The sequence below is a fragment of the Rosa rugosa genome, chromosome 7 (genome assembly GCF_958449725.1).
Source record: "Rosa rugosa chromosome 7, drRosRugo1.1, whole genome shotgun sequence".
Taxonomy (NCBI): Eukaryota; Viridiplantae; Streptophyta; class Magnoliopsida; order Rosales; family Rosaceae; genus Rosa; species Rosa rugosa.
Window position 1 is genome coordinate 4,317,557 of NC_084826.1, and position 17,873 is coordinate 4,335,429.

Consider the following 17,873-nt stretch of genomic DNA (forward strand, 5'->3'; position numbering starts at 1 on the left):
TGATCAGAGTTGGGTAACCACTAACCAGAAGTGGCACTCACTCACTCATATGGAGGAACACTCAGATTATGGAGCTTTCACAGAGAAATTCCTTCTGCGACCAAGCTCTTCATCTCATGATCTTCCCTTGAGTGGCCTCACCTTCGCTGTCAAAGACATGTGAGACACACTTGCTCTCTACTATATACACTTTGTATGGTTATACTCTTACTAGATATGTAGTTCAATTAGCTAGCATCTTACATACTCCTCACTATATCACTCTTATGATGGTGAGTGCTTCAAATTTGTATTATCATATCATATTTTTCTCATGTACTTGATATGCCAACTTCAGATTCTGGGCTGAGTCACTAGTAACTCTATTCTTGAAGAAAATCATTTTGTATATGCTTGCTTGATTGTGCTTATGTCTGTACAAACCTAATAAATCAACTAGGTATTAAGTTCTTTTTGTGAACTTATTTGTATTGTGAAACTGTATTGATGAACTTCAGGGTATTGGGTTTGATGGCAATCTGTTCATGTGTTTAAATGGGCAAAGCTAATGCATTTTCCTCACTTGAATTTCAACTTGGAATCAGATTTGATGTGGCTGGATATGTGACTGGATTTGGAAATCCTGATTGGGCAAGGACTCACCCAGCTGCCGAATTGACAGCTCCTTCTGTTTCGACAATCTTAAAAGGAGGTGCCACATGTATTGGTAAAACTGTCATGGATGAAATGGCATACAGGTCAGTGCACAATGAAGATCAACTCTCTTTTTTTATCCTGTGTATGCTTTAAATTTGAATATTTTTTTGGTTTCAAGGAATGGCAAAATAACTATTAGTCTATTTTCGTAGTAGGTCGTTAAAGGTTGAAGGCACTTAGTTTTGGAGCTTCACTAAAAACACCCTTAAAATTTCATATATGATTGATGGCAGTATAAATGGAGAGAACAAACATTATGGTACGCCGGTAAATCCGTGTGCACCAGATAGGGTGCCTGGAGGATCTTCTAGTGGCTCTGCTGTTGTGGTGGGTGCAGACCTTGCAGATTTTTCCTTAGGTAATTAAGTTGTTTTTTCTTGTATGATTTTTGAAATTTTGTGCCTCTCATCTCAATTTTGAGGCTTAAGAATCTCACTCTTTCAGGAACTGACACTGGAGGAAGTGTAAGAGTTCCTGCTTCATATTGTGGAATTTTTGGGTTCCGACCTTCTCATGGTGTCATTTCTACTTCTGGAGTTGTTCCTATGGCACAAAGTTTTGATACTGTGGGTATGGAATTAACAGTTTTTTAGTTTGCAGACTATCTCTCAATTTACTATCTTGATAAAGTCCTTCTTTAATTCTGTTTCCCTGTTTCATGTTTCATCCATGCATCTCATGAAACTTTGCAATATATTATACAAGCCAATTACCATTATATGGTCAAGTTACAGCTTATATATCTATAATATGCCGTTGACACCAACTTCTTATATATCTAGGATGGTTTGCTAGGGATCCTGTGGTTTTGAGTAAAGTAGGACGGGCATTACTGCAAATTCCTGATGTGCATCCTGTCAGACCAGCTCAGTTGATCATTGCTGAAGACTGTTTCCAGCTTTCAAGCATTCCAAGTGATCGAGTAAAACAAGTACTTGTTCACTCAGTTGAGAAGTTATTTGGGGGTAAGCGAATTGGATTGTGAATTTATTTGAGGGGTAGCTATATGCATCTTGATTCATACATTTCCAGTTCTATAAGACCAAATATACCATCTAGCTTGAGTCTATTGGATATTTTATCACCTGAAAATGATCATTACCATTAGTTCTTCAATAGGTCGTCTTGCAGAGATACGATAAAGACACATTTGTATTAATGCAAAGAAGTTCACTACCTACTAATGCAGGTCATGTTTTAAAGCATGCAAACCTTGGGGATGTTGTGAAGGACAAAGTTCCAAGTTTGAACTGTTTTTTCGATAAAGGAAATGCAAGTCAAGAGGATAACATACCATCCTTAGCAGCCCTATCAAGAGCCATGCGAATACTCCAAAGGTGATGATAATTTAATGGACTTGAATGTCATTGTGATATTTCTGGATCTAGATTACTGAAATTCAATGTCTCTGTGGTTATCATTGGGAGGACAGGCATGAATTCAAGAACAACCATGGTGAATGGGTCATTACAGTCAGACCTGATTTAGGTCCTGGGATATCAGAACGTGTATGGGAAGCCGTCAGGGCAGCAGATGAAAATACCGGTGTTTGTCACTCCGTGAAGTCCGAACTATGTGCTGCTCTTACTGAACTTCTTGGGGTATTCTCTCTTTTGCACACAACAATTAACTGTTGGGACAAGATTGAACTATGCATTCAAATTTGTACCATTCTTGATGAATTTTTGTGCATGAATCAAAGACGTTCCTTGTGCATTTAGTTGAGTAACAGTTATTATAGAATATTGTTTCATGTTATACATGTCCTGCCTATGCACATTGACATTTTTTTTTATCAGATTTTCTCGAATGTTCAGAATATTTGTACCCTGTTCTGCTAACTCATGATTCCCATTTTACATGGTTTTCTTTTGTGTAAAATGATGTTGGAGCTTTGTAGAGCCATGTTTCTCAAGAAGAATGAGATACAAGCCTTCTCTTACTATTGCAGAAACACTTTCATTACATTAAGTTGAATGAGTTTGTGTTCCTGAAGATGCTATCCAAAACATATAGGGAGCCATTTGCAATCATTTTGAAGAGCTATGACTCATTTCAATTTAAAATTCCTACATTGTTGCCCTGGAAGAACAACTTTAAATGTGATTTCTCCTGAATCACTTTCATGGTCTTGTATCTCAAGCACCAAAGTATATACTTTATTTTCACAATTTCCCGATTGGTTAGAGTAGAGAGAGACCACAGAGTGTTGTTGTTCATTACAACTTTGTTATTAGGGAAGAAATTACCAAGTTGCTTGATTTCCCTTCAGGATGCTGGTGTCCTTGCAATTCCTACAGTTCCAGGGCCTCCACCAAAACTACAAATGGATCCTGCTACACTTGAAACATTTCGCGCCAGGGCTTTTAGCTTGTTGTCCATTGCCGGAGTATCTGGATTCTGCCAGGTATGTTAGCTTCCCCACCCTCTCTCATTGTCTGTGCATGAAGCAAGAGTGTACAAGACATTCCAATCTTCTCCTTTCTCAACTACAGCAAGTACATTCAAAAACCTTACAATTTCTCTGTGCACATTTACAGGTGAACATACCACTAGGCATGTATGAAGATCTACCTGTGTCGGTTTCCTTGCTGGCAAAGCACGGCTCAGATGGATTCCTGCTGAGTCTTGTAGAGACTCTCTATGCCACTCTCAAAGAACAAGTTGAAAGCTTGAAATCGCATCCTTGTTTATAATTCAACAAGAAGTTACTCATTTTTGTAAAAAAACCTATTGAAACCAGATAGCCTGATAGTCAAGGTTCTTAGCTTGTTGCTTGTGGTTTCGAATATAAAATATCAAGTTGTCGAATTTATACAATTAAATTCATATTCTAGTCGTAAAACATGATGTAACGATTGATGCACATGTTGCATCGTAGCGCACTAGCATCATGTGTGTTACTCATTGACAAGCAAATAATTTTAATTTTTCACATTTATCCAATTATTTTTACAGATTCTTGGAATCTCAGATACGAAATATTAAGGTGTCGAATTTATACGAGTAAGCCACCACAGTCCACAGCCATCTTAATTAGCATTTAGCAACGTGATTAACGATTGATACAAGTAGACATGTAGCATTGTGTACCACACTTTAGGGTCACAATCACCTTACCAAAGCCCAGGTTACGCAGCGCGGTTGATCCACGCGCCACCGCCCGCCTGCCACTCTTGGCTTTCCCGCTCATTCTGGTACGCTCTATCTCTCTTTTGGGGGCATTCTTTGTTTTTGTTATATGATCGTTTGAATCTAGATTTTGTGCATTTGGGTTTGGTTTGGATTTGGGTTTTGGTTGAAAAGTTATTTGGAAGATACCCTTTTGGTTTCTGTTCATGGGTTTTGCTAAAGCTTTGTGATTGTGTTATGTCAACTGAAAAAGTTTTAATCTTTTTTGGGAGCTGAGGTTGGATGATGTGTTTGTGTTGTTTGAAAGCATGAGTTAAAGAATGCACTGTTGATTTGTGAATGAATGCATTCATTATGCTAAGTTGAATTTGATGGGTTTAAAAGTCTGATCATTTTCAGGGATAGATTTTCAAGATTGAGATGACATGTAGCATTCTTGCTGAAGCTTTTGAGTTCTGTTTGTGGTTGTGATGTCATTTGGATTATACCCTTTTGAGTTTTATTTACAATGATTTGAAGAAACTTTTGTTCTTGGTGGGTTCATTGGTTTTGTTAAGCTTTGTGACTGTGCCATGTCAAACACATAGTTTGCCGGTTTTTGTGAGATTGGCTATTGGTATTGTTGGGAATCATGAAGTGAAGAAAGTCCTTTTGAGATTCTGTGAAAACCAATTCTGTGGATTGTAGTTAAATTTGCAGGGTTTGAGTGATATTAGAAGTGGTGACAAATTTTCAGGGATATAGGTTTTCAGGATTGAAATATATAACATTAACATCCTGCTGATTAAATTTTGTACTGAAGTTTTCTGCTTTTATTCATAGATAATAATGGTTAACTTAGACTGGAGCTCAACGATATTGGATTAGAGTTTTTGTGGCCAGTGGTATTAAGGAAGCACTATCCGGAATAGATGTTCCCAACCCATCAACACCTACCTCTTGTCCAGCGGAGGCGATCAAATCACTTGCTATTGAAGAACTAAATATTCCATAGGCAAAAATTGGAATTGCTGCTGGAGTCTTGGCTTTTCTTTGGCTATATTCATCTATCCAATGGCATGGGACTCTGGTTTGCTTCTACAGCTGACTACTTTGAATTCTCGGCCATTTGTTCATATTTCTTAATTTCTGGTTCTCCTGTCAGATTTAAGCCTGCATCAGTTATTATCAGTTTTGAACTTCCTTTGGGTTCAGGTCTTGGGTCATCTGCTGCACTTTGTGTTGCATTCTCTGGTGCTCTTCTTGCTTACTCAGATTGTGTGAGTCTGGATTTCAGCCACCAAGGGTGGTTAGATTTTGGGCGAAAGCGAACTTGACTTGCTCAATAAATGAGCATTTGAAGGTGAAAAAATCATCCATGGAAAGCCATCTGGAATTGACAACTCAGTCAGCACATATGGTAAGTTATTATATGACCTGTCCCTGACAAATCTACCTTCACAATGTCGCATTTCTTCTTGTTTTCCTAATCTTCTTGTCTAGGATTCTTGAGTTATATAGTTCTTGGAATGATTCAGGTAATAGTTTGCCATAGTATGTTAAGATGAGAAAATCTACTGGGTAAGGGAACTTTATTAATGCAGTTCAAGCAATATTTCCTTCATTCAGGAAGAGGTTCATAACCTGTATAAATATTATGGAACTACTTCATTAATGCTTGCTAGAGCCCTAGAAACCACTAGATCCGCTTTGCATCTTGAGTTGCCTTGTAGGAACAAATAGAGAGTTATATAAACTTGAATTTATAAATGTTTAGCTAATTGTCAGCCGTCTCCTTGTAATTAGGTTCAAATCTTTACTCTTTAGGGATATAGTGCAATTTACCTCAACCACATTGCTCCTCAAACTCTTCACCCTTCAGTAGCGTTAGTATTATATATGTAGGCCCGCTAAGCTGAGACGTTTTTGTTAATGAAAGTATAAAGATTTGATTGCAACACGTGCGGTAAGACGCCACTGTCTTAGTCGGATCCCTCAAGAGTTATCAAGAGTCATAGTCTTCTTGTTCTACTGAGATGCCTGGCTCTCCTTTTCTTCTTCTATTATTTTGCTATGAAGTCTGATCCTTTTCCTAATACAAGTATACTATTGGTTAAAATTAGTGATGATTAGGTCATTGTTGCAAAAGGCTGCACTTTTTTGGACATTGTTAGATAAACTACAAGTAGGATGAGAGGAGTAGAGTAAAGTACATCACTATAGGAGTCATGGAATTTCTCATACTAAACTGATAATGTCTAATGTAGAACTATTGAATCATTAAAGTTAAGATGATGCAGGTTGGGACTGGAGTAATTTAAGAAGTATTGGAATATGCACAATATTATTTTGTATGAGGGAACACCATCTAATTAATCATGGAATAGAGACCAGTTGATGAATAAAGGAATAGGCGAAAAGATGTTATCATTTGTTGAGATATTTAGCTTCCTTATCTGTCTGGACTTTGTTCCTGAAACAGGGAATATGATCAAGTTTAGATCAGGCAGTTTGACACGCCTCAAATCGAACATGCCACTCAAAATGCTCATTACTAACACAAAAGTTGGGAGGAACACAAAGGCCTTAGTTGCTGGTGTTACAGAGAGGACATTAAGGCATCCAGATGCTATGGCTTCTGTGTTTAATGCAGTTGATTCTATCAGCGCGGAATTGGCTACCATCATCCAATTAGAGGCCCCTGATGAAATCTCTGTAACCGAGAAGGATGCGAAAATAGAAGAGCTGATGGAAATGAACCAAGGTTTGCTCCAATGCATGGGGGTCAGCCATGCTTCAATCGAAACCATTCTTCGAACTACACTCAAATACAAGTTGGCTTTCAAGTTGCCAGGAGCTCGTGGTGGAGGTTCTGTTCTCACACTATTGCCAACCTGTATCCTTTTCATGATTCCTTTTATTTCAGTTACCATGCTCCTCAATCTTTTCTCTTTCATATGCTTTTATCTTAACAAAATTTTTTGCCTAAATTCTTCAGCACATTTACTCATGCCTTGGTTTTAACCATCTTGAATTATGATGTTGTCCCTTAACCTTATGATCAGTGCTATCAGCAACAGTTGTTGATAAAGTAACTGCAGAACTGGAGTCGTGTGGATTCCATTGCTTAACAGCGGCCATTGGTGGACAAAGGTGTTCAAGTTTGCTTTGGTGGTTCATCCTGAGGTGATTAGTAAGATCCAAGCTCAATTGTTAACTGATAGAATACAATTCACTCCGTTGTCTGTATATTAGTTAGCTTGTTGTATTCTGCATTTGAATCCGAGTTAATTTTATCTTCAAGTTCTTTGAAATGCACTCTCGGCCTTTTTGTTTCTACAGTAATTGAAATATGTGGAAATAAATGTCACTGTTCATTCTTGTCAATCATATCTCGGATGCATAGATGGGAAAATCAGTGTAGTAGAGAAGCTTCATTTGGCATAAACCCAGTTCTTTCCCATATTTTATTAGCAGTAAGTACAGCATATTACTTAACATAGAGACCAATCACATTTTCACCCTCATTCCGGAATGCCACATGGTGGACCAATCACATTAATTTAGACTACCTACAATATATTTAATGGTTCGATCACACAATAATTTTTCCTAATATCCTTTTTTTTTTTCCTCAAAAATGTGTGTGTGTGTGTGTATTGTTTTTGGTGATTGTCCATCTAATTATGATATATTTCTGAACTATTTAATACTTCATTTGACTTCTTATAGGTTTTAATCCTTCTTACCATATTGAACACAAAAATTCAATAATATTAGTGCAAAACAACCAACTAGATATTTTGAGGTGAATTTCGTCATTTCAACTATCTCATTGGGATATATCATCATCCTTGATCAGAATTGTGTAACCACTAACCAGAAGTGGCACTCACTCACTCACTCACATATGGAGAAAGACTCAGATTATGGAGCTTTCACAGAGAAATTCCTTCTGCAATCTAGCTCTTCATCTCATGATCTTCCCTTGAGTGGCCTCACCTTTGCTGTCAAAGACATGTGAGACACACTTGCTCTCTACTATACACTTGTATGGTTGTACCCTTACTAGATATGTAGTTCAATTAGCTAGCATCTTACATACTCCTCACTATATCACTCTTTTGTTGGTGAGTGCTTCAAATTTGTATTATCATATCATATTTTTCTCATGTACTTGATATGTCAACTTCAGATTCTGAGCTGAGTCACTAGTAACTCTATTCTTGAAGAAATCATTTTGTATATGCTTGCTTGATCATGTTTGTACAAACCTAATAAATCAACTAGGTATTAAGTTCTTTGTGTGAAGTTATTTTGTATTGTGAAACTATATTGATGAACTTCAGGTTATTGGGTTTGATGGTAATCTGTTCATGTGTTTAACTGGGCAAAGCTAATACCTTTTTCTCACTTGAATTTCAACTTGGAATCAGATTTGATATGGCTGGATATGTGACTGGATTTGGAAATCCTGATTGGGCAAGGACTCACCCAGCTGCCGAATCAACAGCTCCTTCTGTTTCTACATTCTTAGAAGGAGGTGCCACATGTATTGGTAGAACTATCATGGATGAAATGGCATACAGGTCAGTGCACATTGAAGATCAACTTTCTTTTTTATCCTCTATATGCTTTAAATTTGATTACTTTTTTGGTTTCAAGGAATGGCAAAATTATCTATTAGTCTATTTTTGTAGTAGTTCGTTAAAAAGTTGAAGGCACTTAGTTTTGAAGCTTCACTAAAAAGACACTTAAAATTTCATATATGATTGTTGGCAGTATAAATGGAGAGAACAATCATTATGGTACACCGGTAAATCCATGTGCACCAGATAGGGTGCCTGGAGGATCTTCTAGTGGCTCTGCTGTTGTAGTGGCTGCAGGCCTTGCAGATTTTTCCTTAGGTAATTAAGTTGTTTTTTTTTTTCTTTAGAAATTTTGTGCCTCTCAATGTTGAAGCTTAAGAATCTCACTCTTTCAGGAACTGACAGCGGAGGAAGTGTAAGAGTTCCTGCTTCATATTGTGGAATTTTTGGGTTCCGACCTTCTCATGGTGTCATTTCTACTTCTGGAGTTGTTCCTTTGGCACAAAGTTTTGATACTGTGGGTAAGGAATTAACAGTTTTTTGATTTGCAGACTATCTTGCACAAAGTATCTTTTTTCTTCTCTGAATTTAGTATCTTGATAAAGTCATTCTTTGATTCTGTTTCTCTGTTTCATATTTCATCTGTGCATCTCACTGATACCTTTGCAATATATTAAGCAAGCCAATTACCTGTATATGGTCAAGTTACAGCTTATATATCTATAGGCTGCCGTTGACACCAACTTCTTATCTAGGATGGTTTGCTAGGGATCCTGTGGTTTTTAGTAGAGTAGGACGGTCATTACTGCAAATTCCTGATGCACATCCTGTCAGACCAGCTCAATTGATCATTGCTGAAGACTGTTTCCAGCTTTCAAGCATTCCAAGTGATCGAGTAAAACAAGGACTTGTTCACTCAGTTGAGAAGTTATTTGGGGGTAAGCGAATTGGATTGTTAATTTATTTGAGGTGTAGCTATATGCATCTTGATTCATACATTTCCAGTACTATAAGACCAAATCTACCATCTAGCTTGAATCTATTGGATATTTTATCACCTGAAAATCATATTACCATTAGTTCTTCAATAGGTCGTCTTGCAGAGATATGATAAAGACACATATGTATTAATGCAAAGAAGTTCACTAGCTAGGTTATTGTACCTACTAATGCAGGTCATGTTTTAAAGCATGCAAACCTTGGGGATGTTGTGAAGGACAAAGTTCCAAGTTTGAACTGTTTCTTTGAGAAAGGAAATACAAGTCAAGAGGATAACATACCATCCTTGGCAGCCCTATCAAGTGCCATGCGAACACTCGAAAGGTATTGATAATTTAATGGACTTGAATTTCATTGTGATATTTCTGGATCTAGATTAATGATATTCAGTGTATCTGTGGTTATCATTGGGAGGATAGGCATGAATTCAAGAACAACCATGGTGAATGGGTCATGACTGTCAGGCCTGATATAGGTCCTGCGGACCGGATAAATGAACGTGTATGGGAAGCCGTCAGGGCAGCAGATGAAAATATTGATATTTGTTACTCCGTGAAGACCGAACTATGTGCTGCTCTTACTGAACTTCTTGGGGTATTCTCTCTCTTTTGCACACAACAACTTACTGTTGGGACAAGATTGAACTATGCATTCAAATTCGTACTATTCTTGATGAATTTTTGTGCATGAATCAAAGACAGTTCCCTGTGCATTTAGTTGAGTACCGGTGAGTATAAAATATTGTTTCATGTTCTACATGTCCTGCCTATGCACAGTGACATTTTTTTATCAGATTCTCTCGAATGTTCAGAATGGTAGCCTATTCTGCTAACTGATTCCCGTTTTACTTGGTTTTCTTTTGTGAAAAATAATGTTGCAACTTGGAAGTGCCATGTTTTTCAAGATGATGAGAAACAAGCCTCTCTTACCGTTGCTGAAACACTTTCATTACTTTAAGTTGAATGAATTTGTATTCCTGAAAATGCTATCTGAATCAGATAGGGAGCCATTTAATTGCAATCATTTTGAAGAACTGTGACTCATTTCAATTTTAAATTACCTACATTGTTGCTCTGCAAGAACAACTTTAAATGTAATTTCTCCTGAATCATTTTCATGGTCTTGTTATCTTAAGCACCAAAGTATATAATTTATTTTCACAATTTCCAGATTGGTAAGAGTAGAGAGAGACTGCAGAGTGTTATTCATTACAACTTTGTTATTAGGGAAGAAATTACCAAGTTGCTTGATTTCCCTTCAGGATGCTGGTGTCCTTGCGATTCCTACAGTTCCAGGGCTTCCACCAAAACTACATACGGATCCTACTACACTTGAAGCATATCGCCACAGGGCTTTTAGCTTTTTGTCCATTGCCGTAGTATCTGGATTCTGCCAGGTATGTTACCTTCCCCACCCTCTCTCTCATTGTGTGTGCATGAGGCAAGAGTACAAGACATTCCAATCTTCTCCTTCCTTCAAACTGCATTAAGTACATTCAAAAACCTTACAATTTCTCTGCGCACATCTACAGGTGGTCATACCACTAGGCATGTACGAAGGCCTACCTGTGTCGGTTTCCTTGCTGGCAAAGCACGGCTCAGATGGATTCCTGCTCAGTCTTGTGGAGACTCTCTATGCCACTCTCAAAGAACAAGTTGAAAGCTTGAAATGACATATCCTTGTTTATAATTCAACGAGAAGCTACTAGTAAACAGCCACTCATTTCTGTAAAAAAAAAACCTATCGAAACATATAGCCTGATTGTCAAGTTTCTTAGCTTGTTGCTTGTGGTATCTAAATTACAATACAGCCACTGCTAAAAGGTCAAAGTGCTGAGCCAAGATGGTCAACGTGAAGGTTGGTGAGGTAAAGAACAGTGGGCGCTCTTCTTCACAATCAAACTAAGCAGTCTGTGCTACTGTCAACTGTGTTACTAGTGTGTAAACAAATGATTTGTTCAATATTGACCAGCTTGATTTATGTCCTTATTGCCACTATGACCATGTGAGTGGTGCAACACACAAAGCTCAAGCGCCGCTTGCACTCGTGCAAAACACTCTCCATGTTGCACCTAACATAATAGGACTCCCCACAAGCAACGTGCAAAATCTCTCAAGATGGGGGTTGGATCGACCTAAATTAGAATTGAAATTCGTTTATAATCAATAAATGACTTTAATCTCTCGCATTTATTCAGCTATACTACATATTCTTAAAATCTCCGCTGCGAAATATTAAGTCGTCATATTTATACAACTAAGCCACCACGGCCGATTCATCTTAATTAGCATTTAGCAACGTGATTAACGATTGATGCAGAAAAAGGGTCACAATCACCTTACCAAACCCTGGTCACACGAAGCCGTTGATCCACGCGCCACCGCCCGCCTGTCAAAAACAATGAAAACAGAACAGAGAATCAGACCGAGTAAAGTTTTCAGTGCCCCACAGCAGTATAACTACGACCTTTCCAACAAGAATGGATCTTATATATATATTCTCGTATTCAACTCATTTAACACAACACACACACTCATTGGAGTCATTAGCAAACCAAACCACCAAGCTCAAGCACAACATAGAAACTCAATTTGATTGAAAACCAGATTGAGTTTCAGTTAAGTTTGAGCCCCAAAAAAAATGGAAGTGAAAGCCAGAGCACCTGGGAAGGTCATACTGTCTGGTGAACATGCTGTGGTTCATGGATCTACGGCCGTCGCTGCCTCCATTGACCTCTGTACCTATGCAACTCTTCGCTTTCCCGCTCATTCTGGTACGCTCTTATCTCTCTTTTGGGTCGTTCTTTGTTTTTCGTTATATGATCGTTTTGATCTAGATTTTGTGCATTTGGGATTGGTTTGGATTTGGTTAAAAGGTTATTTGGAAGATACCCTTTTGGTTTCTGTTCATGGGTTTTGCTAAAGCTTTGTGATTGTGTTGTGTTAACTCAAAAAGTTTCAATCTTTTTTGTTAGCTGAGGTTGGATAATTGTGTTATGTTAACTCAAAAAGTTTCACTCTTTTGTGTGAGCTGAGGTTGGATGATGTGTTTGTGTTGTTTAAAAACATGAGGTAAAGGATGCACTGTTGATTTGTGAGTGAATGCATTCGTTATTGCTAAGTTGAATTTGAAGGGTTTAAGTGATATTAGAAGTCTGATCCTTTTCAGGGATAGGTTTTCAAGATTGAGATGACATGTAACATTCTTGCTGAAGTTTTTGAGTTCTGTTTGTGGTTGTCATGTTATTTGGATTATACTCTTTTGAGCTTTATTTACAATGATCTGAAGAAACTTTTGTTGTTGGTGGGTTCATTGGTTTTGTTCAGCTTTGTGTCTGTGCCATGTCAAACACAAAGTTTGCGCGTTTTTGTGAGATTGGCTGTTGGTATTGTAGGGAATCATGAATTGAAGAAAGCCCTTTTGAGATTCTGTGAAAATCTATTCTGTGGATTGAACCCTAGTTTAATTTGCAGGGTTTAAGTGATATTAGACATGGTGACAATTTTCAGGATTGAAATATATAACACTGACATCCTGCTGATTGAACTTTTGAACTGAAGTCTTCTGCTTTTATCCATAGATAATGATGGTTTACTTAGACTGGAGCTCAAGGATATTGGATTAGAGTTTTCGTGGCCAGTTGTTAGGATTAAGGAAGCACTATCCGGAATAGATGTTCCCAACCCATCAACACCTACCTCTTGTCCGGCGGAGGCGATCAAATCACTTGCTATTTTAGTTGAAGAACTAAACATTCCGGAGGCAAAAATCGGAATTGCTGCTGGAGTCTTGGCTTTTCTTTGGCTATATTCATCTATCCAAGGGTATGGGACTGTGGTTTACTTGTACAGCTGACTACTTTGAATTCTCGGCCATTTCTTCATATTTCTTAATTTCTGATTTTCCTCTCTTTATGTGCCAGATTTAAGCCTGCGACAGTTATTATCAGTTCGGAACTTCCTTTGGGTTCAGGTCTTGGTTCATCTGCCGCACTTTGTGTTGCATTCTCTGGTGCTCTTCTTGCTTACTCAGATTGTGCAAGTCTGGATTTCAGCCACCAAGGGTGGTTGGATTTTGGCGAAAGCGAACTTGACTTACTGAATAAATGGGCATTTGAAGGTGAGAAAATCATCCATGGAAGGCCATCTGGAATTGACAACACAGTCAGCACATATGGTAAGTTATCATGTTACCTGTCCCAGACAAATCTACCTTCACAATGTCCCATTTCTTCTTGTTTTCCTATTTTCTTGTCTAGGATTCTTGAGTTATATAGTTCTTGGAATGAATCAGGTAATAGTTTGCCATGGTATGTTAATATTAGAGAAAGCTACTGGGGAAGGGAACTTTATCAATGCAGTTCAAGCCATATTTCCTTCATTTCAGAAGAGGTTCATAACCTGTATGAATAATATGGAACTACTTCATTGGTGCTTGCTAGAGCCCTAGAAACTTCCCGCTAGATCCACTTTGCATCTTGAGTTGCTTTATAGGAACAAAGAGAGAATAATATAAACTTAAATTTATGAGTTCTTAGCTAATAGCTACATGTCAGCAGTCGCCTTGTAATTAGGTTCAAAATTTTAGGCATATGGTGCAATTAATCTTAAACACTTAACCACATTGCTCCTAAAACTCTTTACCTTCAGTATCCTTAGTATTATGTATGTAGGCTGTGACGTTAATGTTAATGAAAGTGTAAGGGTTTGATTGCACCATGCGCGGTAACATGCCACTATCTTAGTCGGATCCCTCAAGAGTTACCAAGAGTCATAGTTGTCTTGTTGTAGTGAGATGCATGGCTCTCCTTTTCTTCTTCTATAATGTTGCTATGGGTTGGTACTTTGGGTTTAAGTACTGATTCCCTGCGCTGTTTCTTAAAAGGGTCCCTTCTTAAAATCCCTGTAAGGCATCGCATTAAGTCCTTGTTGCAAAAAGCTGCGCATTTTTGGACATTTTCTAGAGAAACTTCATGTAGGATGAGTGGAGTGGAGTAAAGTATATAGTGGGATAGGAGTCATGGATTTTCTCATGCTAAACTGATTATGTCTGATGTAATCAGTGAAGTTCATTTTTTGAATTATATTGAATCATTAAAGTTAAGATGATCCAGGTGGGACTGGGGTAATTTAAGAAGTATTGGAATATGCACAATATTATTTTGTATGAGGGAACACCATCTAATTAATCATGGAATAGAGACCAGTTGATGAATAAAGGAATAGGCGAAAAGATGTAATCATCTGTTGAGATATTTAGCTTCCTTATCTGTCTGGACTTTGTTCCTGAAACAGGGAATATGATCAAGTTTAGATCAGGCAGTTTGACACGCCTCAAATCTAACATGCCACTCAAAATGCTCATTACTAACACAAAAGTTGGGAGGAACACAAAGGCCTTAGTTGCTGGTGTTACAGAGAGGGCATTAAGGCATCCAGATGCTATGGCTTCTGTGTTTAACGCAGTTGATTCTATCAGCGCGGAATTGGCTACCATCATCCAATCAGAGGCCTCTGATGAAATCTCTGTAACCGAAAAGGAGGCGAAAATAGAAGAGCTGATGGAAATGAACCAAGGTTTGCTCCAATGCATGGGGGTCAGCCATGCTTCAATTGAAACCATTCTTCGAACTACACTCAAATACAAGTTGGCTTCCAAGTTGACAGGAGCTGGTGGTGGAGGTTGTGTTCTCACACTATTGCCAACCTGTATCCTTTTCATGATTCCTTTTATTTCAGTTACCTTGCTCCTCAAGCTTTTCTCTTTCATATGCTTTTACCATGAAGGAATGATGCTAATTTTGTTTAATGGGGTTGAACATCTTAACAAAAAAAATTTTGCTTAAATTCTTCAGCACCGTTTTAACCATAATTGAATTATGATGTTAGTCTGTGGTATTTCCCTTAACCATATGATCAGTGCTATCAGCAATGGTTGTTGATAAAGTAACTGCAGAACTGGAGTCGTGTGGATTCCATTGCTTAACAGCGGCCATTGGTGGACAAGGTGTTCAAGTTTGCTTTGGTGGTTCATCCTGAAGTGATTAGTAAGATCCAAGCTCAATTGTTAACTGATAGAATCAATTCACTCTGTGTTGTCTGTATATTAGTTAGCTTATTGTATTCTGCATTTGAATCCGAGTTAATTTCATCTTCAAGTTCTTTGAAATGCACTCTCGGCCTTTTTATTTCATCAGTGATTGAAATGAAATATGTGGAAATAAATGTCACTCTTCATTCTTGTCAGTCATATCTCTTATGCATAGATAGGACAATCATTGTAGTAGAGAAGCTTCATTTGGCATAAACCCAGTTCTTTCCCATATTTTATTAGCAGTAAGCACAGCATATTAGTTAACATACAGACGCTCTTGACATATAAAAGGAGCTCAGGCAGAGCTAGACACATCATATCACACAGAAACCAACCATTAGTCTCTACACATATCTCTTAGCCTAAAAGAAACAGCAGTAGCTAATACATTAAGACATGAAAGACCACCAGCCAGAAGGCTCCTTCACAAACCCATCACGAATTTACTACAACCCCCCCTGCGAAATCAAAAATTGCTAAAAGTTTTCAGAAAATAACATAACGGCAAGCAACTGTAAGTACACTATAGTAGCAGAACATTACCATTAGGATGGATCACTTGGCCGCTTATATAAGAAGAGAAAGCATTGGAAGCAAGGAAGACATAGGATGGCGCAACCTCACAGGGCTGCCCAGCTCGCTGCATTGGCACTTCAGAGCCAAAGTTTGCAGTTTCCTCCTCATCGAAAGATGCTGGAATCAATGGGGTCCATATTGGTCCAGGAGCTACACCATTGACACGGATGCCTTTGTTCACTAGCTCAGGTGACAATCCTCTTACAAATGCCACAATGGCTCCCTTGGTTGCTGTATAATCAAGCAGCTTCTGGTTTCCCTTGTATGCATTAACTGATGTTGAGCAAATTATGCTGCTGCCTTTTTTCATGTGCTTCAAAGCATGCCTGACATTCACAATTTCACATCAGTACTATCAGAAATGAAGTAGCAATATATACCCAATTAAGCTAATGCAACTCTAAGACTAACCTTTACTGACAGAATTAAACAGAAATAAAACTTGATCAAGTGTTTAAGACAACTCGATCTAGTTGATTAGAAAAAAGCTTACACCGAATTGATGGAATGGATGAGTTCCTTTTGATAGTGTTGTGTTGTATAACATTTTGAAGTTCGCAGAACAAAATGATAACATAAGGCTATGTGCCAGCTCTGATCTGCAATGGTTTTGTTATCTTGCCATATCAAAGTTGGAACATTTGGGATCCAAACTTGAGATTTCTGGGAAATTATATCAAAAAGAGTTTGTGCAGTCCAGATTCTGCAACATAAGTTAAGAGGTTCCACTGATGTTCATAAATCCACTAAAAGCTCCAAGTCTTTCCTACTCAACTATGTAATGCGTGAAGACCTTGCTCAACTGTTTAGGCCTTGCTAGAAAAATGTATGAAGGATGAAGATCAAGCTTCTTGATTATCAACTCTTGGTACATATTGAGCTTCCATTGGTGTGCTGGAAGTTCTGCGTCTTTTCCCCAGTATGCTGGTCTAAAAGATGGAATGTGCGTAGTACAAAATTTTTCCTATGATATTTGATCCAACTTAAGACCTAGCAACTAGCATTGCTTAGCTTGAATAGGGAAAAGATGGGGCATGCCAGTTGATCATGTCCACATGTATTACCATGTAAAACCATGGAAATAAAGATTAGATATTTTGTAGGTGATTCATCTTGCCCATTATCCATATTTACTGCTTAAATGGAAAAGGCACCCTTAAGCGTATTGAGATGACTATTTCTGTTGTCATCAGACCATATGTTCGAATCAAGAGAGAGATATTGCAAATTTTACCTTTGGCATAAAATGTAAAGCAACTCGGGTTGACATATTTACTTTATATAGACTAAGAACCCATTTCCTTTTCGGCTAGGAATGGAACTAGATCCCTTCAGGTAGTTTACACCTTCGTTAGGAATGAGAGTAATGGGGGAGTACTATTCACTAGAGAATGTAGTGGGCCATGACAATTGGATCGCAACTGGTGAACCTATGAACCATATACACATAGATCTTCTATGTATATCGATGTGGCGGAAAAATGGAACTTTTTTGGATTTTTTTTCTCAAATTAGTAAAATGGGGGAAATCGTACAATTTTTTTTTTAAATATTATTGAGTGTCATAACTTAGACAATGTCCTGAAAATCATGCATAGCACGAAAAAATTTGAATAAAAACGTAATGATTAACAAAAACCACATCGTCTGAGGAACAAAAATGAAGGTTGGATTCGATTGAACCCAACTAGACGACTAGCTAATTGCTAATACGAGGTTGAAGGACCCAAGTGGTGTTGGTAGGTGTAAAATTGAGTTAAAATTATACAGTGACCGGAAAAACTTCGTAATTACAGTTTTCAGTCGAAA

General features: G+C 37.9%; 5 protein-coding genes across 7 annotated transcripts; 4 read left to right on the forward strand and 1 right to left on the reverse strand.

Moving 5' to 3' along the window:
• Positions 1-3,653, forward strand: LOC133720418 (amidase 1). 2 transcript variants are annotated; one of them, XM_062146706.1, is made up of 9 exons: positions 1-159; positions 585-737; positions 930-1,054; positions 1,141-1,266; positions 1,479-1,661; positions 1,886-2,033; positions 2,129-2,297; positions 2,969-3,103; positions 3,237-3,653. In XM_062146706.1, the coding sequence occupies exons 1-9, from the start codon at positions 50-52 to the stop codon at positions 3,390-3,392; spliced, it is 1,305 nt and encodes a 434-aa protein (XP_062002690.1). In that variant the 5' UTR covers positions 1-49; the 3' UTR covers positions 3,393-3,653. The 2 variants fall into 2 exon arrangements, with proteins under 2 accessions (XP_062002690.1, XP_062002691.1); XM_062146707.1 differs by lacking the exon at positions 1-159 and having other exon boundaries at positions 611-737; positions 852-1,054.
• A 1,372-nt stretch (positions 3,654-5,025) lies between these two features.
• Positions 5,026-11,383, forward strand: LOC133720419 (amidase 1-like). Of its 2 annotated transcripts, none has more exons than XM_062146710.1 (12): positions 5,026-5,227; positions 6,290-6,703; positions 6,873-6,993; positions 7,670-7,827; positions 8,244-8,396; positions 8,590-8,714; positions 8,792-8,917; positions 9,236-9,334; positions 9,572-9,719; positions 9,815-9,989; positions 10,657-10,791; positions 10,927-11,383. In XM_062146710.1, the coding sequence occupies exons 4-12, from the start codon at positions 7,718-7,720 to the stop codon at positions 11,065-11,067; spliced, it is 1,212 nt and encodes a 403-aa protein (XP_062002694.1). In that variant the 5' UTR covers positions 5,026-5,227; positions 6,290-6,703; positions 6,873-6,993; positions 7,670-7,717; the 3' UTR covers positions 11,068-11,383. The 2 variants fall into 2 exon arrangements, with proteins under 2 accessions (XP_062002694.1, XP_062002693.1); XM_062146709.1 differs by having other exon boundaries at positions 5,041-5,227; positions 9,152-9,334.
• LOC133722686 (mevalonate kinase-like) lies at positions 6,229-6,997 on the forward strand. The gene is made up of 2 exons (XM_062149558.1): positions 6,229-6,703; positions 6,873-6,997. Exons 1-2 carry the CDS (start codon positions 6,229-6,231, stop codon positions 6,995-6,997), a joined length of 600 nt encoding a protein of 199 aa, XP_062005542.1.
• A 452-nt stretch (positions 11,384-11,835) lies between the features above and the next one.
• On the forward strand, positions 11,836-15,640 carry LOC133720420 (mevalonate kinase-like). Its single transcript, XM_062146711.1, has 5 exons — positions 11,836-12,168; positions 12,976-13,219; positions 13,318-13,571; positions 14,690-15,103; positions 15,315-15,640. Exons 1-5 carry the CDS (start codon positions 12,036-12,038, stop codon positions 15,431-15,433), a joined length of 1,164 nt encoding a protein of 387 aa, XP_062002695.1. The 5' UTR covers positions 11,836-12,035; the 3' UTR covers positions 15,434-15,640.
• Positions 15,641-15,763: 123 nt separating this feature from the next.
• LOC133720421 (NADPH-dependent aldehyde reductase 1, chloroplastic-like) lies at positions 15,764-17,265 on the reverse strand. Its single transcript, XM_062146712.1, has 2 exons — positions 16,032-17,265; positions 15,764-15,946 (listed from the first exon to the last, which is right to left on the reverse strand). Exons 1-2 carry the CDS (start codon positions 16,372-16,374, stop codon positions 15,924-15,926), a joined length of 366 nt encoding a protein of 121 aa, XP_062002696.1. The 5' UTR covers positions 16,375-17,265; the 3' UTR covers positions 15,764-15,923.
• Positions 17,266-17,873: the final 608 nt, after the last annotated feature.